The following is a 23646-nucleotide window of genomic DNA, read 5'->3' as shown; positions in this document are numbered from 1 at the left end:
GACCATAAACTTGTTAAATGAACAAAATCTGCTTTGTTAACCTTCCCTTCCTAAATCTGAAGAAATATCGATCTGCTTTTATACCGGTCGCTTAAGCAGAATGTTCAGGGAACATCTTGCACACTTCAGAAACTATTTACGTCATGTATATACATTACATGTATATAAATTTAAATTAAAATTAAAGGAAACCAGCACACCTCTATTGCGCTGCCCAAACATCAGTATCAATCCAGTTAAGATTCCCTTGTGCAAATAATCCTTAGGGAGGAAGAAAAGAGAGTGGGGAGTGGGGCTGAGACCAAAAAGGCAGCCTAAGGTTTGTTACCGGGAGGAAAAGAAATCTTTACAAACCGGGGGAAAAAAGTTTGCAGAAGGTTTCAAGGTAAAGATCCTAGTCAGATTTGTCATGAACTGAATCAATCTGAAATACACTCGAGTGCAATCTCACAACAGGCAGCTGATGATCACAGGCAAACTATCATTCAAGTAAAGCTTCTCTACTTCTCCAAGAAATCTGTGCGTGAACCCTGCTCGTTCGTATATTTGAGAACAGCATTCTTTGATCTACTGTGACAGAGGCAGCATCTTCTCAAAGGACCTTTTTAGCTACGAAGGATTATTTTAAAGATTAGTTTTATTTGGAGAAAAACAAAACAAAAAAACCAAGAAGGGGTGGGGAGGGGAATTTTACATAATAAAAGACATCTCCCAGGAAGTCCATGCAGATTACAAATCATTTTCATAGAAGATATTTTGTACAAATTTTACAGGTTTTTTCAGAATGTGTAAAACGCACCTCAATCCACTCATGAACTTGTCCTGATAGTAGAGAGACAGAATATTCAAGATTGCTGGAAGAGAATGCTTTTGGGATTTGCAAATTAGCAGTTTCTCTCCAGTACAGCTCCTCACTGTTAAAAAGACTCAAATAATGCATTTCAAACCCATGTACTGCCCTCACCAGATCTCATCCCACTTTCCATCTCCCTATCTTTGAGAAATGACAATACTCTTTCCATTTCTAAAAGCTGATTTAACTGTAGCTTAAAAGTTATGAAAATAAGACCCGCCCAACTGTACCAACTTTACAATATCCTGGATCCTCAATTTAATATAACTTGGGCTATTTCAAGAGTAAAATCACATTGTTCCTTCTCCCCAAATTATGCAAAATAGTCCCTGCTGAATGCATGCGCATCTCATAAAATCTAGCCAAGTCCTAGGCAAATACTTCCTTCCTATGTGACTATGCATTTGTGAACTAGCTATTAAACCATTGTGCTGCTTCAGTTCCCTGTGCTGCAATTCCTTCTTCCCCTATGCATTTGCTCAGAAAAATGAAAGAACGCTAAAGCCACAAGTGGCAGAAATTCCTATTCCCAAGTTTAACTTCTGGTAGATGGCTATATTTTTGAAGAAAATTAAGAGGAAAGTCAAAAAGCTTGCTTATCCAAGTTCCCAACCACACCTAAGCTAAAGGAGGGAGAAACCGTCACATAATGCAACAAAGGTGCTCCACCATTCTTTTGATGGCCCTTGCTCTCTTTTTTTTAAACAGTGCTCCAAATTGAAAAGGTGCTATTACTTTGCGATAAGTGTCGTGATTGCCCTTCAATGATTAAAAGCGGACAGAAAATACTTCCAAGGAAAGCTTATAATCTCCTAAAATTAAATTGCTCCCTAGCATTCCTTCATATAGCACAGTACCCTTTACGAAGGTTACTGGAAATTTAGTATGATGGAGCTTCAAACGTATAAAGTTATTTTCTGCATGGTCAAGCTGTATATTCTCCCTGCCAACACCACACAGCGCTCTAGTGACTACTGACTACTGACGTGAAGGCCGATGTTATACGAGCTGAATGAAAAGTTGCTTCCTATACGGGAACAATTTGTCAGTAACGCCAGTTGCTGGAGTGGGTGGGGATACAGGCCTGAAACTTCCAGAAGAGGGTGCTAGGAGCAAAGGCCTTGTGTTCAGCCTCAGTTGCTTGGGACGTTAACACTTTCTAAAGGCAGATGAGGGAAGCCACCCATCATAGCAAAAGGGCAAGGCATGCACCTAAAACTCCAGAGATGCATGTTGGGCAGAGTTGGTAATCTTCTAACTTGAAAGCTAACTTGTCCCTTCTTTCAACTAATTACGGTAATACTGCTTTCCCTCCCCAGTGCATTAACTGCTTTGAGAGTACATTATAGAAGCCACCCAAGCTACAAAAGAGGGAAAGAGACAGTTGAACTGTCCCATATTCCCGATGCGCTCAGTCACACACTAGCTTACTAAAGCACTATCCTTAGCTCTTAATGGAAAGGACTTGAGGCTCTGAATGTGATTGGAAGCAGCGTGAAGTAACATTCAAACACACACTGGGCCTATTTCTTTCTTTTCTTTTTAAAAAGACACCTGCCTTTTTTTTCTCTTGCTATACTTTTTTTTTTTTTTTGCAGGGATTTCTCAAGTTCAATACTTTAAAGGCTGCAGCAGCATGCAAGAGAAATTCTATATATATATATTTCTTATTTTTTAAAGAAAGGTTTAAGAAAGGGCTCTCCCAGGAGATGTTGACTTGTAGGCTTTTATTTTTCTGTCTTGTCTGAATAAAGGTTTCGTTTTGCTCTCCAAAAGTTCCTGGATGGCAACCGGCTAGTAGACAACATGGAGGGGGATGGAGAATTTAGTCAGCATACTCTTCTCCTTCAGCTTCGTCATCACCATCCACTGACAAAGCAGCATACTTGCTAGCACAGCTAAATTTCTGCAAGAAAAGGGGGTGGGAAATTAGCAGATATCAGAACACTGATGACTGTCGGTATTAAGTTTTTGATTATTTGTACAATGTATCTCAGACCTTCTATAAAGAATAGAATGGTATAGATGGTATTCTGTATTCTAGGCAGATAAAATGCTTTATGTCAGAGGCCCCCAACCTTTTGGACACCAGGGACCGGTTACGTGGAAAGAGGTTTTTCTGCAGACTGGGCGTGGTTTTGTGTACTGCCTGCATCCCGCGGATGGGGCTTTGTTTGTGTGGCCCGACTGCTGGCCTGCCACGGCCCGGTACCCGTCCACGGACCAGGGATTGGGGACCCCTGCTTTATGTAACAAGAAAAATGATGATCATGCCAAGCTATTCAGAATCCTTTAATCTGGAGACACTAAGAAATGAACCAAAGGCTTTCTGTCTCTCAGGCAAATTTTGCACCCCAGAAAGTGAATTCATTCTTTGTTATTCATTTGAAGTCAACTTCCATCCTTAGTTCCCCAAAGACAGTGGGATAACAAATATATAGTCCTTTTAAAAGCTGCTGTTCATTTTTTAAAAAGAAGTCTGCTTCTATTATATTTATCATAATTACTGTATCAAAATAATTCCTTCTATCATCTCAAGAAGCTTGCCTTCTACTTTAAAGGGTTTGGGACAAAAAAAAGCAGCTGTTCTCAACTTTATTAAGAAGCATTCACTAACACAAATGTCTCAATAAAAGATAGAATAACCCTAGCAGTGAAAGCACAAAGTATAAAGTATAACTTCTCATTAATGTCATTTCTGTTTAGATACTGATAACTGCTGAAGCAAATCCCAGTATGTACCAACCCATTTAGTCACGAAAATTGCCTAATCCTCTTTGTATTTAACTGTAATTCCCCCCCCCACATAAAAAAAATAATAGATTCAATATTTACAGGGACAGGGTTCTCTTCAAATGTCTTTGGCTCAGATGCAGATCTTGAGTCATGCTCCTCCTGGCTTTCTTTCCTAAAAATGAACAATGCTACCATGTTAATTTAGCAAGCAACTTAAGAGAAATACATTGTCATTTGAGCATTAACTCTACCCCCAAACCCCAATGCCAGGGAATAAAAAGCTAAGATAGTGCATTACATAATTCACAAACAAACAAACAAAAATTCCCAGTGTGGTAGTGGTACAAAATTAGATAGGCAGCGTTTTGGCTGCTCAGGAATAACTTCCCTGCTGATGGTTCTCCAGCACACCCATTTTCCAGGAATAAAACAACTGAGTGTACTTCAGTGTTTCTCAACCTTGACAATTTTAAGGCATGTGGACTTCAACTCCCAGAATTCCACAGCCAGCAATGCTGGCTGTGGAATTCTGGGAGTTGAAGTCCACATGCCTTAAAATTGTCAAGGTTAAGAAACACTGGTGTACTTATATGTGCGTGCAAAATAAATAGTGCCGTTTGTTGTGATCATTTTCTTCTTTCACAAGACAGGCGAATTGTAATGGGGTGTTCCATTCTGTTCAACAGCGGAGCACGACAGACAATGATTACCGATCCAAGTCTTGCCAATGGTCTCTGCTGCCCCCATCTCCAGGACCACGGCCAGAGCTCCCTCTTCGAGCGCTCTCCTTTCCCCCATCAGGTCTGTTTTCATCTCCTGAAACAAAGGGGGGGAGGGGGAGGGGAGCTTCCATCATCCTATTCGGGAGAGGCCAAAGGGCAGGGCTTATTTGGCCTCCCTTCGGTTTCTCAGGAAACGTTAACAGGGAGAGGCAGGACTTTTGCTCAAAATAGTCCACACCTCCCTGCAGGCCTCCCATGAAATTGTACACATTCCAGCCTTACCTTTTCGCGGGGCGTTTCTGGAGGACACTCCATCTTCTGATGGCACCACTTGACTACCACTGCAACACAGAGGTAATACTTGAACTCATTTGTGCACACACATGCGCCCGTGCTATTGTGAGGTCAAAGTCTTCTCTCTTTAGTACAATTAATATAACCTACATCTGGAGGCAAAAGTACACCACACAATAACAACCCCACATTCTCCAACTAAATACCGAAACCTTAAGTCTTTTGGACTCTCAAGGGAAAACAGCTACCAGTTATCGGTAGTCCTCAACTTACGATCATAACTGACCCCCAAAATTTCTGTTTCTAAGTGAGACATCCGTTAAGTGAGTTTTGCCCCATTTCTTGCCACAATTTATTAAGTGAATCACTACAGTTGTTAAGTTAATAACAGGGCTGTTAAATGACTCTGGCTTCCCCATTGACTTTGCTCGTCAGAAAGTGGCAAAAAAGGGATCGCATGGCCCCCGGGGACACTGGAACTGTCATAAACAGGAGTCAGTTGCCAAGCACCTGAATTTTGATCTCAAATGATCACAGGGATGCTGCAATGTTGGTCAATGTGAAAAACGGTCACAAGTCACTTTTTTCAGTGCCGTTGTAACTTTGAAGGGTCACGAAATGAACTGTTGTAAATCGAGGATTACCCTGTATCTGGAAATGCTTTCTGCAAATAATGGATCATTATACTTCATTCGTGCCTCACGTACTGCTGCAAAAGAATAACAGATCTTCTCGTTGTTGCATGGTAGCTTGGCCTTGCAAATATTTTAATTAACATAAACCCATTTTTTTAACCAGAAAGGCAACTACGGGTAATCCTTGACTTACAACCAGTTGCTTAACACTCAATTACGATGGAATCAAGGAGGTTATTTCTGCCCAGCCTTGAAATTATGATTGCTTTGCCATCCACAGGCTTATACCATTGCATTTTGGGTGCTTAGCAACTAGCTTATATTTATAGCTATTGCAGCATCCTGTGGTCAGATGACTGTGTCTTACAATTTTGCTATTTTTTTCCCTAAACAAACACCAAAAACCCCACTGGATAAAATTCTCGCTTATGACCCTGTAACTTCACTTTAATGACTGCGGTGACTCACTTAATGGTCATAAAAACAGTCATAAAATCAAATCTGGTTATGCGGTGCCCAGATTTACAACCACAGCAACTTATAACCAAAATTCCAACCCCAACTGTGGTTTAAGTTGAGTGCCTTCAAATATATATATTTTTAAGATGGTTTAAATTAAAAACAGCAGATGGTTTCAGTCTATGTGAATGTGTATATCTATCAGACTTAATCAGAAGTTGTAGAAATGTTGACTTTGTGCCTGGAAGCACTGAGAATCTGAATGGTGAGTAATAGGCTACGTCTCAAAGTAGTCATGAATGTCTACTGCTTCAGAAACCAGCTCATGCTAAGGCAGGGGTCTTCGAAGTTGGCCCTTTTATGACTTGTGGACTTCAACTCCCAAAATTCCTCAGCCTGTTCTAAGACAAAACTAATCTCAGACACTGATAGGCTTATTTTCTCTCAGAAAGAACTAATTAAGCTACTGCTGGAACAGCTGGTGAAAGCTATGTCAAGAATGCCTTTTCCCAGTTGGGCCTGGTAGACCAATTGTGGCTATTCCTGGTAATGGTCACTTCTACTCTCATCACTTCATGACTACTGTACTAAGCTCTGTATAGGCTGTCAGTGAAGACCACCTAGAACAGGGATATCAAACTTGCAATGTCCCGTGACGTGTCGCAATGTATCGCGACTTTTTTCCATTACTTTGACAAAGACTTCCATAAAGGTTGTATTTTTTAAAAAAAGCCCAAGTATAAGCAAATGTGAACTTCTGGTTGCCCTTGCTCAGAATTTTTACACTTTCTTATTTATTTAAGCTATATTTCATTTATTAAAGAACTAGTGATTGTGATATATCATCTTACAGAGATGTACCACTTCAGTCACTAAGCAGTTATTCTCTGATGCAGCTCCGTCCATCCATTCACTTACTCTTTGCTATATTTATATCTCATCTTTTATTCAGGAGTCCAAGCAATATATTTATTACAATTACACTGAGCCATAATTCTAAAACATTAATATGTTCCCCTCCCATTCTTTCTCAAACATTTCCTTCTTTTGAGATAGGTTAGGCAGAGAGTGAGTGACTGGCCGACAATTACCCTATTAGTTTTTATGGCTATGAATTTCCTTGCTTCAATACTGTTAACTATCCCATCATAGCAGTCCCCAAATATTTAAGGAGACTTCTTCAACTTAATGTTTTTCCTGTTTGTGAGAACGTGACAAGTGCAGCTGAATAATTAAAATCATTTAAAGTGGCAAAATATTGCTTTCATACATGGAACTCATTCACACTAGCAGGTTTTTTTTTTTTTTAAAGTTACAGAAGGTCAGGTTGTTCTGCTAAAGAGAACAGGCAGGTCACTTGTTTAAATAATTTAGGGCAGGGGTTTCAAACTGCCGGCCCACAGACCGGATGTGTCACAACGAAACCACACCTACCCCATTGCCAGCAATGGGGAAAAAGCTCCGTTGCGAGTTTGACGTGTCTGGTTTAAGAACTATTTCCTGAATGATGGACAATAAGCCAGCAAATCCAGTTTTATTTATTTACACAGACCTTGAGTATACCTGCTTCACATCGGGGAATGGAAATCTTACCATTTCTGTCCATTAGACATGCTAGCTGGATCTGATAAGAACTGGGAGTCCAACCTATCCCCACCTGCTCTACCATTTTTTCTTCTTCTGAAATTGTGGTAGAAATTTATATTTCAGAAGAGTCCCGATGAAGCCACAACACTGGTAAATCACACAGCATTTTGCCACGTTTTCAAAACCCACGTTGCTGTAATGTCAGTTCTTGCTTTAAAACAGGAAAAGGAAAAAAGCCCATAGCATTCTTCATTCTCTAAACTTACCTTGTTGGGGAGTGCTGATCGGAGTCAGAACTCTGTGAGAGTGCTGGGTGCGAGTTGCTGCTTCGTTTCACCCAGGCATTTTCCTTTGGAGGAGGAGCTGGCATTACTTTCAAAGGAAGCTTCTCCTCTCTGGGGGTCTTGGAGGTTGGGGAAAGACTTTCGTCCTCTTTGCCGAGGCTTTCATTCTCCAGTGATTTCTCACTCTCCCTCCTTCGTGAAGCTACAATGGTAGAACAGGAGACAGAAACTGAGTTTCCTTCCACAGCCAGGCCATTCGATGTATTTTTGGTGTTGTGGAATGCTTCAGGATTAGCCAGCATGTCTCGCCAAAAGGTACCATCAAAGTTACCAGGGAAAAAATTTGCAAGCGCAGTGCATAATTATAGGGGGGGGGGAGAAATCCATTTGGATTTCATGTTCAATCCACAAGCCGTTAACAATGGATTGATTTAAAGCCAAAATCCATGGGTCCCAAATTGGGTGCCATGGCACCCCCCAGAATATTGAACAGCCTTCACCCTGCTGAACTTTAAATAAGCCTTAAAGACCTGGCTTCCAAGCTTTATGGATAATTCAAACATCTGTTCCACTGGCATCAAATTTTGTTCCTTTTTTGTTGTCTACTCTTTCTTTAATTTTTAATCTGTATGCCACCCAGAGTCATCAAAAAATTGGGCAGCTTTATAAATGTGATTATAAATAAATAAAACAGAAACCTTAAGTCTAACTAGGCTGCATATATATGTCGCAGTCTAAAGCCAGCATGTCCAATCTGCAGTCTGCAGTCCACAGTCCACAAGCGGCCCTGGATAGCAAGTAATGACCCCCCTCACATCCAAGATTGTAATAAATATAAAAAAATAAAGGAAGTTTGTTATTTACATGTATTATATATTTTATATGCAGCCCACAGCCATTCCTCTTGACTCAATGTAGCCTAGGCAAGCCAAAAGTCTGGACATGACTGGCCTAAACAGAATATGGTAATCAGGCTAGGGAAGAGCCACCCACTGTTAATTATCTTTGTCGTATTAAAATAATTTGATCCTGTTCTCTTCCCAAAAATTCTGGCTTTCCAAATTTTGCAAACATTTTCAGGCTGCAGATATATCGGGCCTATGAACCTTAATGAAATTGGCTTCATTTATTATGGTGGCAGACCTACTGATCTCTACAATATGGTTGTGTACTGTGTAGTAAGATGCATTAAAGATATAAATCCTTTGAAAATGATTTGAAAGAAACATTTTGGACCAGGCTGAATACAGCACCAACACCTCTCTACTCTTCAATGAGGCAGCATTACTTTTTTCAGATGTCTGTGGCCAAAGATAATATAATTCATACATCTGTGTGGTGTCATATGTTTAGGAGTATAAATCCAAGATGCCTTTTTAAATTTTCAGTATGGCTGAATCTAGCTTCCACTCCCCAGATCAAAGCTGTAATAATGAGGTTTCTCCACTGATTGAAATGATTGTGATCATACTCAAATAACCGGCTAACACTGTTTAGGAGTCTTAGTAAAGGGAATTATGAATTAGGGAAGAAAAGACTGCAGGTCACACTGACTTTTCAATGCTCTTATTAGCTTCTGCTAAGGCTCATAGTTGTGTTTGACCTTGATTTCTTATCCTGGCAACATGCTTTCCACCCGCACATAGATATGTTTTTGGCTGGATTGTATATGAGGTGACCTTTTGGATTAAGAGATTCAGTTACCATGAAAAAGAAGGAAAGATGTCTGGATGAAGGGCTTTTCTTGATCATGTTGAGAATTTAATTTAAAATCAGCAACCAATCACAAATAAATAAACTTATTGCAACCCCAGAAAGAACTTACAATTGTTGCAACTTTCTATAAATAAAAGTTCTATGGTTTTATATTAAGGAACGATTGGGTACTGGAAACTGAGGACACCATAAACTCGCCCCTTGGACTTGAAAGTAAAATACAACGTATTTCCTTAGTTTGCTACTTCTTAAGTTCATCGTTGGGGCGAAGGACTCTTGGATGTTCTAGACTTGTGCAGACTTCCTCAAAGGAGGAGCAGAGTTACCAGAATTGTTGATAATGGACTCTTGAGGGTTATTTTACTTTAGAAAGAATTGGAAGCCACACTACATCTAGTTCACATTTCTTCAAAGTTCTGGGGATCAATGAATTTATTAGTGTGAAAGGAAGTGGATAAAGTTCTCTGCAATGTAAGCTTTGCTAAGCATGGAATAGATCCCTGCCTCCTCTTGGCTCTTTCAGGTGGAATACGTACAGCTGGATTCAGATGTATTCTTTTTTTTTTTAAAAATTAATTTTTTTTCCCAGTTATACATTGTAAAAGATACAATTTTAAAATAACATAAATTCTTAACCATTGGTGCGACCTGCCCATTTCCCCCAGGCAGCATCCACCCTCTTTTAAAACCTTCCCTACTTCCCTCCTCTTTCTCTCCTCCCCTCCTACTCTCTTCCCCTCCCCCTCTCCTCTTACTATCCTACTTCCTCTCTACACCTTCTTCTCCTCTCACACCTATCAAACCCATGAACGCTGCATAGGGGAACTGCCCAGGCCGCACCCTTCTATAAGCAACCATTATCTATATTACCTTTACCCCCCCCACTCCACCCTCCCACCCCCAACCCCCCTCCCTTCACTTCCCAGAGCAGAATACAGGGTTAATAATAACAAAATTTGCAGTGAAAGAAAAAAAAAGAAAAAAGAAAAAAACCCACAGAAAAAAGAAAAAAAGGAAAAGGAAAATATCATACTTAACCTTTAACTCCAATAACCTCTAAACAATTCTCTATAATATTTACTATAAAATTCATTCATAAAATAAATGAAACTTTTTAGTTCCATACTTTTTCTGAATATAATCTATCCATCTTCTCCATACAGTAATATATCTTTCTTGTGTAGGATTCTTTAAATAAGCAGAAATTTTTGCCATTTCTGCAAAACTAGAAACTTTAAATATCCATTCTTCTAAAGTAGGCAAAGAATCTTTCTTCCAATATAAACCTACTAATAACCTTGCTGCAGTTAATAAATTCAACATTAAAATCGTTTCTTTGTCATTTAAATCCACAAAAATACCCAGTAAGAGATTCAGATGTATTAAATGCTTTTTGAGGAAAGGTGTGATGCCACCTGCCTTGAAGGAAGAAACAGTACAACCTCCCATGTGGAAGCCACCTAATAGTTCAGCCATCCTTGATTACTTTTACCAATCTCCAACCTTCCCCTTTTAGAGAAATTTGTTGAGAAGATGATGGAAAGTCAACCAAATTCTAAAGGAAATAGATTATCCGATCTTTTCAATCAAGGTTCAGACCAGTCATGAGACATAAAAACAGCATTCATCACTTTAGGGCAGGGATGTCAAACTGGTGGCCCGCGGGCCAGATTCGTCATGTGCAGGCCATCCCTACCCTTGTTCCACAACGGCAAAAAACATTGCAATACGTCACGTGACACGATTGAATTTGACACCCGTGCTCTAGTCTAGGGGATTATCTTTGTCAGGGCCTAGATAGAGGACACATATCCCTCTTGGCCCTTTTGGACTTACTCAATGTTTTCAGGACTACCGACCAACCAAAGTTTAGGAAAGGTTCTTGTAATGGAATATAGTAGGCTGGATTCCCAGGAGGGAGGGGGTGTATTCCAGAGGAGTCAGAGACAGCTCAATTCAGATAGTTTGTGTGTGAGAGAGAGGCGAAGACAGCCCTCCCCTAATAGTTCCCAGAACAGTTCCCGTAATGTAGGTTCATGTAGGTCAGTGTTTCTCAACCTTGACAATTTTAAGGCATGTGGACTTCAACTCCCAGAATTCCACAGCCAGCATTGCTGGCTGTGGAATTCTGGGAGTTGAAGTCCACATGCCTTAAAATTGTCAAGGTTGAGAAACACTGATGAAGGTAGTCTACTTCAGTTTGGCAAGATTATTCTATAGGCTTGAAACAATACATAATCTGCTATATCTCTTTCTTCTTTGGAAACTGTCACTTCTTTTGCTCACTAAGACCCCAGAAAGAGTGGAAAACAAAAGAAACAGAGGACAAGAATTAGTAGAACTTCGCAGTAAGAGTAACAAATCTCCACAAGAAATCGTTCAGGAGATACTTATATGGCAGATGCACACAATACACACAGCTGTATCCTGAACAAAACAGAGCTAAGAACAAAGATTTACACTACCTTTTGATGGGAGTAACTCCATCCAAAACAATCCATGTGTTTCCAAATCTGGATGCACATATTTATGAAATCATTCAACTGAATCTCAACCCCAGATATACACATTGTAAGACTGGCTAAATTTAGAACAGTGGTTCTCAACCTGTGGGTCGGGACCCCATTTGGGGTTGAACGACCATTTCACGGGGGTCGCCAAACAACGCAGTCCGCCATTTTCCCCCCTTTTCCTTAGCTGTGCTACTCCCTTTTATTCTATTGGCTTTTGAAAGCCAATAGAATAGACTCTCTTGAATAGAGTCTAATTCTATTGGCTTTCAAAAGCCAATAGGAATTGTCCAGGCTGTCTCTGCCCTGCTGAGCCCGCCAAAAGTCCCATTCTGCAAACGGTGCTGCACCAGTTGAGTAGTCCTCGACTTATGACCGGTTGAGTAGTCCTCAACTTACGACCGGTTGGGGGTCGCGGCATTAAAAAGGTTGAGAACCACTGATTTAGAACAAGCAATGGGGCTTTCCGGCAAGAGAAAGGTTTAACTTCAGGGCCCACTAATATTTTGATGACTTACTTCTTCCTGTTGGGCCAGTCCCCACAGAAGGAGTTGTGCTGCCAGTCTGTGAGGATTCGCTTCCTGTCCGTGACCGCTCTTGATTCTCTTCGCTACGCCAGCTGGGGTGTCTAAGCGCACACACAGAGAAACAAAACCACCAACTAAGTGAAGGTGCACTTTTAGGTCTCTGTTACAAAACTGCCCTCCCCACCATGCAAGTATCACAGCAAGTGTTTTTCAAGGCAAATTAAAGACATGGGGCTGTTCAGGAGACAGGCCTACTTGGCAGCTTTGACTAAGTGCAGAGGAACATAGGCAGGCCTCAACTTACCAACAGTTCGTTTAGTGACATTACGACTTCGTCGAAAAAAAGTGACCTAGGATTGTTTTTCACATTTATGACCGTTACAACATCCCAATGGTCACATGATCAAAATAGGGATGCTTGGCAACTGGTTCGTATTTATGACGGTCGTAGTGTGCGGCGATCGCACGATCCCTTTTTGTGACCTTCCGACAAGCAAAGTCAACAAGGAAGTCAGATTCACTTAACAACTGCAGTGATTTACTTACAAATGTGGCAAGAAAGGTCGTAAAGTGGGGCAAAACTCACTTGACAATTGTCTCCCTTAGCAACAGACGTTTTGGGCTCAATTACGGTCCTTAAGTCAAGGACTACCTGTGTCTGTAGTACCACTCTCAAGATGGTCAGCCTGGGTTTGCATTACAGAGGCTTCCTTTCCGAGAACTGCCATTTTACCCTGCAGAGAACATGAGCTTCCCCTGCTCACCGTTCCCGGGGCCGTCTGTCTAGCCTGGGCTTATCATCTTCCAGTTGGCGCTGCAGCTTCTCTTGCTCCTTCTGTAGCCTTTCTTCTACTTCACGCTCTCTTGCAGCAGTGTCCACGGGCTTGGCTCCTCCAAAGATGGAAGCTGCACGGCTAGACTGAGTCGCAGGTGCTGCTACACCTGTATCTTCCTCCTTGGGAGTACTCCGGGGCTTCAAATTCAGTTTTGGCCTCTGAGTAGCACCTAAGAGAAAAACAGTAACATAAAGTTGAGAGAAATCAATGGTATGCACACATGTACATGCACACATAAACAAAAGACACAGATGAATCCTAAAGAACTGGCTTCAGGTCGAGGAAAATCCAACAGCACAAGACTCATGAAAATTCATATAGCCTGCTTTACCTAAGCAATTAGGTGAAACTGGAGGCCACAGAGAACGTGAAAGCTACCAAGAATCAAAAGATAAATCTTTCTGAAAAAGAGCGTTTCCCCCCCCCCCCACGCAACAGCAATCTACTTGACATTTCTCCCACTAACTTTGTGTTTTGAGCAGCATAGAACATAGTGGGATATGGGAAGGAGAGAAAAAAGGACTGCTTGGGTGGAAACTTAACTACAGATGGGCTCCTCCATGCCTAAGTGAGATCAAAGGTATGGGACAACAGAACCGATTGCAGCAACAACAAAGGGTCAGCTCTCCTTTCTTGATACTATGAAAAAGTGTCAAGCCTACCTCTCTCATCCCGCCGGCTGTCATCCCTGCTATAGTCATCCCGCGAGCTGCTGCTCCACCTATCCATCCGATCATCCCGCCTCTCGTAACGGTCCTCATAGCGGTCACCGCCACCCCTGAAATCATCGTCCCGGCGGTACCCACTGCCAAAGGCTCTTCTGCCACTGCCTGACCTCGAGTCGTAACCTGCACGGGAGTAAAGTTATCCCAGTTCTTTCTTGCACAATAAGAAATGGGTTATAGCGGATGACAAAAAGCTTATGGAATAACATTCATTTAAAGTTTTCACAAGACACTTCATGCAATTTGCTGCAGCAACACTGGCATAATGATTCCTTTGTAAAATGCCTAGAGGAAAATAATAACAGGAAACCTAGATCAGGAAAATGATTCCCATTAAAAGCACATCTTCCTAAAGTCCCTGATGAAGCTGCACACGGTCAGAACTGGATAGTAATGCTAGATTAAAGTTTCAAGAGGATTTTATACACAATTTGCAAGACAATCCAAGAGACACCTCAGGAAAGCAGTGTAAAGCTAAAAGAAAAACAATGGAAAAAGTCTAGATAGTGTAACTAACAACAGCTAAAGGGTAGCTAACTAGAACTCGCATATAAGTATTTCTCCATGTTTACCAGTTTCTTACAATCATGCTAAGCCATATTGGGGGTTATTTGATTTTGTGTAAATTCAGTCAGCTGTGCTTCTTCAGTAAAAAACAATTAAACAGACCCTTAGAGCTGTATTTCATTCCATACTGAATCACCCAACTTTGGAGACAAGCCAACAGTCTTACCATTACCAGAAGCTAGGAAAGAGTCAGGACTCAGAAGTAATCATCTCTTATTTACTTTTAAATCTTATATATCCCTAACCAACAGAACAACAAATGAGAGAGTGTGACAAGATGCTATTGTGCAGGAACAAGTAAGACTCAACATGTACCATGGGAAATATTTGCAAACGTGTTTTTTTTTCTTCAAATGATTGCTTCTGAGCTTCTGAGATCACATTTTCTCCTTAACAGTTCTCTGCATTTCACATCTAAACTCCAATTACATTTACTTTCAAGGCAGAAATGCCTTTAAAGTCCCCTATGATAAATTAGGATAAATCTGGACTATTTTGTGCTAGAGTAATGCAGGAGGATACAAGAATGCAAAAGCTACACAGATACAGTTGTATGAAAATTAAGTTGCCTACATAACATCTAAGCGCCAACCCCAGAATGAAATCAGCCAGCTACAGTACCTCCCCTGTCATAGTCTCTACGGTCATCGTAACGGTCTCGGCCTCCAAAGCGATCCGTATCTCTTCGGGGACCATCACGGTACCGGTCTGAATCATAGCGATCCCGATCTCGATCCCGATACCCTAATAGAGAAAAGAAAACTTATTTAATTTTAGACAAGAGAAACTTTGAGTGATTACTTTCATAAAAGCATCCAACATAATGAGGAGGCAGGCTTCAGGCTCTATCAAGGATTATTTTCTTATGCCTTAAATTGATATCCCCTTCGTGTTTGTACAATACACTCAAGGCAACTTATAGCAATTCAAAATATAAAGCATAATAAACTATAATTAAAATGCATAAGTAAAAGCAGTATGATTGGAATTAACGCAAAAGTTTGATGAAAGGGATTTTACTTTGCCATTTTCATAAACTTTGTGAGATTGGAAGCTCAACGGCTGATTTTTGTAATCTTACAGCACTTTCATGAAAAACAATACTGTTCCATTTTGTCCAGTGAGAAAGCACTTGCATTTGAAAACAGTGCCTATACCAAAGATACATAGTGAATTGCTTCCGTAAAACGATTAAACTTTATTAGATACCCTGGAAAAAAGAATTCAAATTATGGGGTAGCCTCTCACCATGCTTTTAATTGCTGGCCATAGTATGCAAAACAGTCTTGATTGGGCCCATTAAATTGTATTATTTAGCTTTTCTACATTACTTTTACATGCTTATTTCTTTTATCCGCCTTTATTATTTTTACAAATAATTCAAGGTAGTGATCACATTCAACATACCTTCCTCGTTCTATTTTCCCCACAACAACAACCTTGTGAGGCGGGTTGGGCTAAGTGTTGTGACTGGTCCAAAGTCACCCAGCCGGCTGGCTTTCCTGACTAAGGTGGGACTTGAACTCACGGTCTCCAATTTTCTAACCTGGTGCCTTAACCACTGGACTAAACTGGCTCCTACATGCTACATTAAAGTCAGTCCTTGAGTTACACAGATACAGTTGTATGAAAGTTGCAATATAATGACTGTTCGAAATTACAGTGGCACTGAATGAACGGTATTTACACCCAGCTCCCCCCAATCACATGATAAAAATCCAGTCTCCCTGCATTTACAACCACAGGAGTGCTTTAACTCCCCACATCTCTGACTTTTTGGCCCCCTGCATTCAGCTGCCCCCATCTGACCTTCCCCGTCTTCTTGCTGGGCGTGTTCTGATCAAACATGCCTAGCCTGGCCCTTCATGAGACAGGTGCTGGTTGCATGAGGCCTCCCTTCTGGGATCACCTGCAGTGGGTTCGCTCAAGAGACCTTGGGAAGAAAGCAGCATGTGGCCAGCAGCTGCCTGGCTAAACTGATGAGCTGAGGCGGCTGCAGCTTTGCACTGCTGGGCTGGGCAGCTGCAGGTTTGCATTGTGGGGCTGGGCTGGGCTGACTGAACGCTGTAGCTCAGGGGCTTCTTGCAGTAGCTCAAGCTGGGGAATGCCAAGAAGACCCCAAGCTACACAATTCTGCGGCTCTTTACTGCCTCACAAGGCAGGGTGAAGGGCAGTAGGAGGGAAGATGAAATGCAGGCAATCTCTTACTCGTGGAAGAGAGGCTTGGGACTAAGAGGGATCAAGCCAGGAGTGGATTGGATCCAGATGAGTCATTGGTTAGCAATTTGTGGGACATGATTAATGATGGCAACAAGGGATGTCAGGATTGCCATTGCTAAGTAATGCAATCACATGCTTTGTGACATTGCTTTATGATGAAAAATTTCAATCCCAATTGCTGTCGTAATTTGGAAATCTAAGTACATATTTACGGGTACTCTTGCAAAATAGTTACTTTGGAGGGCATGACAAAACAGTCATGAGAAAGTAAACTGCTGCCCATCATATCCAATATAAGAACCATGCTGGCATGGTTACAATGCAGTACGGAAGGCTAACTCTGCTCACACTGCCAGGAGTTTGATTCCTTTGATCCTGACCAGCTCAAGATTGACTCAGGCCTTCCGAGGTCAGTAAAATGAGAACCCAGATTGTTGGGGGGGGGGGAACAGGCCGGCTCTGTAAACCACTTAGAGAGGGCTGTAAAGCACTGTGAAGCCGTATATAAGTGCTATTGCTATCCTTGTTTAGGACTGGCAATTCTATTGCTAAGCACCATGGTTATTAAGCAAGGTATCACATGACTGTAATCTGCAGTTTTACTGTCTTGGTTTCTCCACTATGAAGCGTGCAAATGGCGATCATATGACTAAGACCAGTTACTAGTGGCAACTGTAGTAAATGCAGGGACCAGTTGTAAAGTTGCTTTTTCAGTGCTGTTGGTAACTTCAAATGATGCTAAACAAGGCTGTTGTTAAGCTAGCCTCCCTCAATACTTCCTATCACTTTACTTGCGTCTTCTGGGAGGAAATTGGCAAACTTTGTCACCCTACAATCACCTAGTATTTTCATTTTCTAAAATACTCATGCAGGGTCTTGAGACATTTTCAATCTGTGTCATTTATGGCTGCAAGGGATGAAGGTAGCATTTTAAACTAAGTCTAGAGCACGAATTATTGTTTTCTAAAACCCTGCTTAAAGGAAAACAATGGGGGAAAAAACAGGAAGGCTGTTCAAGCAAAAAGAGGAAACTTAGTGGAGCTTGAGCAGTAAAAAAATACTAATCTGCTCCTCTTAGGCAAAACAGATGCTGCATGGCTTCATTATGCTGCCTTATCCGGGTTATCTGAAAACATTTACCAGAAAAACACTACAGAATTTACAGCTGAATTTGTACCACATTTTCAGAACCAGACCACAATAGCTAAAATCAAAATAGCTGAAACAGAACCAAAACCTGTGCTCCTGTCACTAATGGAAGCATAATGACCAACAAATGGATGCAGCATGTGGTTAATATTCCAGCTATCATTGTTTATGTACTGTAGTTGGGAATAGGCAAGCCTTCCAATATTCATTTTTACTTTGGATAGGGTTCCCAATGCAGAACTTGTTCATCATCTATGGATCCTTTCCTCACAGCTCTTGCTCAAAGTATAAATGGTTGCTGTGACCAGGAGAGCCTCTGCAGTTACATCTGACAAGCTAATTACGTCTTCTAGACTGAGAGATTCTGCCTTTTAGCTGGAATTGTCTTTGAAAATCACCTGGAAGCTCCAGCTGGATCTAAGTCAACAGCCTGAGCTGTGTCAAAAGCTTCAAGGTTTTCCTATTTATACTTCGACTCTGAGAGCTGCTTTTGCTAGTTTTTTTTCTAGCTAGAACTTACGATGCTCACTGTCACCTCAAAGGATTTTATAACTTAGGACCTGAATAACTACAGAACTGCCTCTAATGCAGACATATCAAACTCGCGATGTCATGTGACGTTGCGCAACGTATTGGATCTTTCCCATTACCGGCAATGGGATGGGCGCTGTTTCCTTGTGAGGCGTCCGGTCCATGGGCCGGCAGTTTGACACCTCTGTTCTAATGGCTTCTGCCTATTCAATAAGATCTAACAGCTGAGAGCCAGTTTGGTCTAGTGGCGAAAAGCACCAGAAATAGAAAGCAGGAGACGGTGAGTTCAAGTCCCACCTTATCTATGAAAGCCAGCTGTGTGACCTTGGGTTGGTCATTCTCTCAGCCCAACTCACCTCACAGGGTTGTTGTTGTGGCGAAAATAGCAGGAGGAAGATGTGCTGGGTATGTTTGCTGCCTTGAGTTATTTGTAAAAACAATAAAGGCCGGATACAAATCAAACAAACCAATAAGGTGTATTCTCAGGGCTCTTTTCTTAAGGGCTGTCATCTTCTACAGCAAGGCTTTTCAACCAGTGGTACGGTACCACCTGTGGTACATTGGCACCTGCCAGGTGGTACGCGACCATCCTAGAAAAGTGGTAGCGGGGGAGGGGAATGAGCTGAACTGGTGGCAGCGCCGCACAAGCCTGAGTGAGAGATGGCTGCAGCTGCAGGGCTGTCAGGGCTCAGCAGAAGCACAGGATCAACGCCAGGGTCCAGCTGGAGCTCGGCGCTGATCCTGGCACTTCTGCTGAGCCCAGAAGCACCAATCAGCTGGAATGTTGCAGCATCTCCAGGGTCTTGTGATTTACATTCAGATGCTTGGCAACTGATTCATATTTATGATGGTCACAGTGTCTCAGGGTCATGTGAAGTGACCAAAACCTGCTGCAACCACCCAGCAGATGGGGGGAATAAAAACCTCGGACAGGAGGAAGAGCGCCGCTGGGCAGGCGTCTTGCTCGGCTGTGGCTTGGGGGGCACTTTTTTCAGTGCCATTGTAACTTCGAACAGTCACTAAGCGAACTGTTGTTAAGTCGAGGACTACCTGTACTTCATCAGTTTTTTCCCTTTTTGGGGGGGGGGGTCATCAAGTTTTTGACACCTTGCTAGGCGACTGCTGGTACTCAGATACTGTCATATCCTAAAAGTGGTACAATGGGTGAAAAGGTTGAAAAGCCCTGGTCTACAGCTTTGGAAATGAGCTTTCTTAGTAGCACTCCCTCCTCTTTGGAACAGCATATCTCCTAAAATTAGATTGATCTATACCTGGGAAGCTTTAGAAAGATTATTAACATGTGGCTTTTCCGGACAACCCTGGGTAAGAAATGGGTATGAATCCTGAGCCCTTGAGCCTAGTGTTATTGTAACCGCTAACTGTAATTTAATTGGCCTTTTGGTACTGTTTTTAGCCTCCTTATTATAAGCCTCTCCTAGAGGAAAATGTAAAAAGTGCTTCATTTCTGGGAAGCGAAGCAGGTTATGGTTCGGAGATGCTGCCTTTCTGAGATGGCCTCGGTCCTCTGGAATGGCCTCTCCTGGGAAGTGAGACTGCATCCAAATTAACAGCCTTCCAGAAGTTAGTTAAGACGAAGTTATTCTGGCTTTGAATTGTGACATCATCATCAGTGGATATATGATGCAATTTTAATTTAAATCCATTTTAACCTAAATTCTTTATGCTCTAATTGTAGTGACCTGTCAAAAGCTGCAGAATGTAGCGGCATGTGGATTAAATAAATACTATTCAAACTTAAAAATGATTAAAGGTGTGATTGCTACCGAAGGACATCTGATAGGGATTAGCTGGCTCCCTTGTGCAGTTGGTTGGCCACTGTAAGAACAGATTGAACTAGATCGGACCAATCCAGCAGGGCACTGCTCATGTTCTTATGAAAACCATTCAACAGTCGGTAGCCTAGTAATATATCTGCCAGCAGCTCAAAGTAACAATATTTGTTTCAGATTTTTGCAGGAAATTACAACAGTGCAAGAACTCACTGTCTCCAAAGCTATCCTCGCTTCTGCGAGGAGGATAATCATCAAAGCTATCTGTAGCAGGACGTGCCCTCCAATCAGTCTCAAATCTTTCTGAATCCCGGTTACGATCACGATCTCTGCCAAAAGAGCGATCATCCCTATCTGCAGGAAGAAGGCAAAATGACCCACAATGTTTAAATAGGCATATACTTCCAGTTTCATAGAGGAAATTATAAGTCCTCTTAATCAGAGCAGATACCTACATGGCATTCAAACTGAAGCATGCTGTTCAATACTGTTGCAACAAAGAATTATTTTGGACAAATGGGTGCAGGTCTTCTTTCATCCATTGTAAAAGGAGGAACAATGGAAGAAGAATCTAATAATCCCAGTGCTAGAACAATACAGTCGGGTATGGCATGACAAAATAACTTAATGTGAACAGTAGTAGGCAAAAAACAAAACTGCTGAGTTGGTTTATTGGTGATTCTAAGAAACAGGACTCCTCTAGTCCCTGACATAGGACTTGAGAGGCATTTCTAATAGATGTTCCCTGCATTCTTAGACACAGGCATTTCTAAGCAAAACTTGCAACTTGTTATTCTACAGTGCCCAGAGAGGGGAGAGCCATATAAATCAAATGGATGGATGGATAGATGGACAGAGACAAAGGAGGGCTGAACTTTGGTATCAAGAGGGCGAATAGAAAAATTGGCATACTTTAAGATGGGATTGTTGTTGTTGTTAATTGCGAAGTCGTGTCCGACCCATCGCGACCCCATGGACAACGTTCCTCCAGGTCTTCCTGTCCTCTACCATCTTCTGGAGTCCATTTAAGTTCACACCTACTGCTTCAGTGACTCCATCCAGCCATCCCAGTCTCTGTCGTCCCATTCTTCTATTGCCCTCAATCTTTCCCAGCATTAGGCCCTTCTTCAGTGAGTCCTTCCTTCTCATTAGGTGGCCAAAGTACTTGAGTTTCAACTTCAGGATCTGGCCTTCTAAAGAGCAGTCGGGGTTGATCTCTTCTAGGACTGACCGGTTTGAACGCCTTGCAGTCCAAGGGACTCGCAGGAGTCTTCTCCAGCACCATAGTTCAAAGGTCTCAGTTCTTTGGTGCTTAGCTTTTCTTATGGTCCAACTTTCACAGCCATACATTGCAACTGGGAAAACCATGGCCTGGACTATACGCACTTTTGTTGGCAGGGTGATGTCTCTGCTTTTTAGAATGCTGTTAGATTTGCCATAGCTTTCCTCCCCAGGAGCAAGCGTCTTTTAATTTCTTGGCTGCAGTCCCCATCTGAGGTGATCTTTGAGCCCAGAAAAATAAAATCTGTCACTACCTCCATTTCTTCCCCATCTATTTGCCAGGAATTGAGAGGGCCGGATGCCATGATTTTGGTTTTCTTAATGTTGAGTTTCAAGAAGGGATAAATTCATCCAATTTCCATAATACATTTCCATACCAGCTGAATATATATCTGAATGTATATAAGTCTCTACCTACTGAACCCCAATACTTACCTTTATCCTGAGCTTGATCAGCAACATCCACTCGTATTCTCCTGTTCCCTAGACACTAGATATGCAACAAAATAGTTGTTACATTCGAATATTAAATTATATTTAGCTTATACAGATGGAATTACTTAGTGGCTGGGTTTATATATTACGCTCAGCCACACTTGGTTTTATCTATGATTTAGTCAGCCAATTGATTCATCGTGCTAATTTGTATGACATTGCAAACTACGATGGCTTGGATCACACATTATGTTATGTTGTAATTTTATGCAATGTGAGTACAAACAGCTCTAAATGTTGACAAAGTTGTGCTAGCAGAGATGCATGCAAATACTACCCATTAATGCTCACACATTTGATTACAAGAAACACAATTGTGTATCACCTTAAGAATAAATACATTTATTTTATTATTTTTAATCCACAATATTCAAGGTGACACATGACATTTCATTATTTTTCTGCAATAAATAGCATGTCTATTTTTCTGAATACTGAAATTTGTCCCGCCTTCTCCATTATAATTATAGATTTTCACTGATGCAGCTATATTCAGGATCATCACATAAATAGGAGATGCATCAAATTAAAATTAGCAAGTATTCGCTCTTGGAATCTGAGGTTCCCAAAATGTTAAGCTATCGAGTTACTTTAAACTAAAAATAAATTGGATGGCAATCCTTTTCGCAAAGGTAAATTAGATTATATAGAATTTAAATGGTCAAATTTAAAATGGTCAGATTTTATATCAAAGCTCTATGTCACATCCTGGACAGAGGAAACCTAATAATCTTAGGGCCTTGAGATATTCCATGGAGTCCAAAAAGGAAGAGCAAAGAGGATTTATGTGTCTTCATATGATTAACTGATCTGGGGCCATCAAATCATTTTCAACTCCTAGTGATTAGACAAACAGATAGACAGATGCCATCATATATTTCATTTAGTTTCAAATACTTGAGAGGGACACCTGGATCTTATATAATTGGTTATCTTTTTGATTGTGTTCTTTCCCTGTGAATTATGTCTTCAAAATGAAGTCTTTTCTTTAAAACTTTACCCACTACTTAAATGAAGATTTCACAGGTTTAACTCTTTTGACTGTTCTTAGCAGTAATGGATGTTAAAATGCCAAGAGCAGGGTTAGAGACTTCACCTGCGTTTGAAAAGTTTCAACTCACCTCTTCATTGAAGCTCAAGGCACGGAGCAAGGAGTCTAAATCTTCAAACTCAGCATATCCAAATCCTTTCAACCTCTCTGGGTTACTAGGCTCTCGGGGCAAACGAACAGCACTTATCTGCAGCTAAATATGAAGGGGGGAAAATTCAGTAGTCATTTCATCTAAAAGTAATATAATGATAGCATTACAGTTCAAGTCATAATTGAAAAAAGTGTGGTTAAAAATTATTTGTGGTTCCCCACTCTGCCGTTGTTTAGAAGAGCCATGAAGAATGAGAGTGAGAATGAGGGACAGTGGGACCTCCTCGCTTCAATGTGCTTGCCGTCTTTTATCTTTAATGGATTTTACTATAATTTCTTTGTTGTGGGCTGCCTAGAATTGTTGAGAGTGGGCAGCAGACAAGTTTAATAAATTATTACAAAAACTGCAATCAATTAAAAAATAAAAATCACTGGTTACTGGTAACAGGCAGAGCGAATCACTTGAAATAAAGACAATAATGGATGCAAATATTAAATTTCATTCTTTAAGCCAAGTCACTTATTAAGACAGAACTGAGTTACATTATCCCCTCTTTTTTGCAATTATCAGAATTTGGACAAACGAAT

At 41.2% G+C, this 23646-nt stretch overlaps 1 protein-coding gene across 2 annotated transcripts in view; it reads right to left on the bottom strand.

Moving 5' to 3' along the window:
- Positions 1-619: 619 nt before the first annotated feature.
- The window catches only part of EIF4B (eukaryotic translation initiation factor 4B), a 35864-nt gene continuing 12837 nt past the window's right edge, over positions 620-23646 (bottom strand). For both annotated transcript variants that reach the window (XM_039344750.1, XM_039344749.1), the window contains exons 4-15: positions 23039-23161; positions 21858-21912; positions 20355-20495; positions 15073-15195; positions 13822-14007; positions 13088-13328; positions 12315-12424; positions 7553-7772; positions 4594-4652; positions 4300-4405; positions 3689-3761; positions 620-2759 (exon numbers count right to left, since the gene is read on the bottom strand). In XM_039344750.1, coding sequence (XP_039200684.1) covers positions 2679-2759; positions 3689-3761; positions 4300-4405; positions 4594-4652; positions 7553-7772; positions 12315-12424; positions 13088-13328; positions 13822-14007; positions 15073-15195; positions 20355-20495; positions 21858-21912; positions 23039-23161 — 1518 coding nt within the window. In that variant the 3' untranslated portion in view covers positions 620-2678. The remainder of the gene's footprint in view (positions 2760-3688; positions 3762-4299; positions 4406-4593; positions 4653-7552; positions 7773-12314; positions 12425-13087; positions 13329-13821; positions 14008-15072; positions 15196-20354; positions 20496-21857; positions 21913-23038; positions 23162-23646) is intronic.

The sequence above is a fragment of the Crotalus tigris genome, unplaced genomic scaffold, assembly GCF_016545835.1.
Source record: "Crotalus tigris isolate CLP2741 ecotype Arizona unplaced genomic scaffold, ASM1654583v1 scf7180000017937.1871474, whole genome shotgun sequence".
NCBI classification, from domain to species: Eukaryota; Metazoa; Chordata; class Lepidosauria; order Squamata; family Viperidae; genus Crotalus; species Crotalus tigris.
The sequence above is the reverse complement of the archived record's forward strand: the minus strand, read 5'-3'. Positions and strand labels throughout refer to the sequence as shown.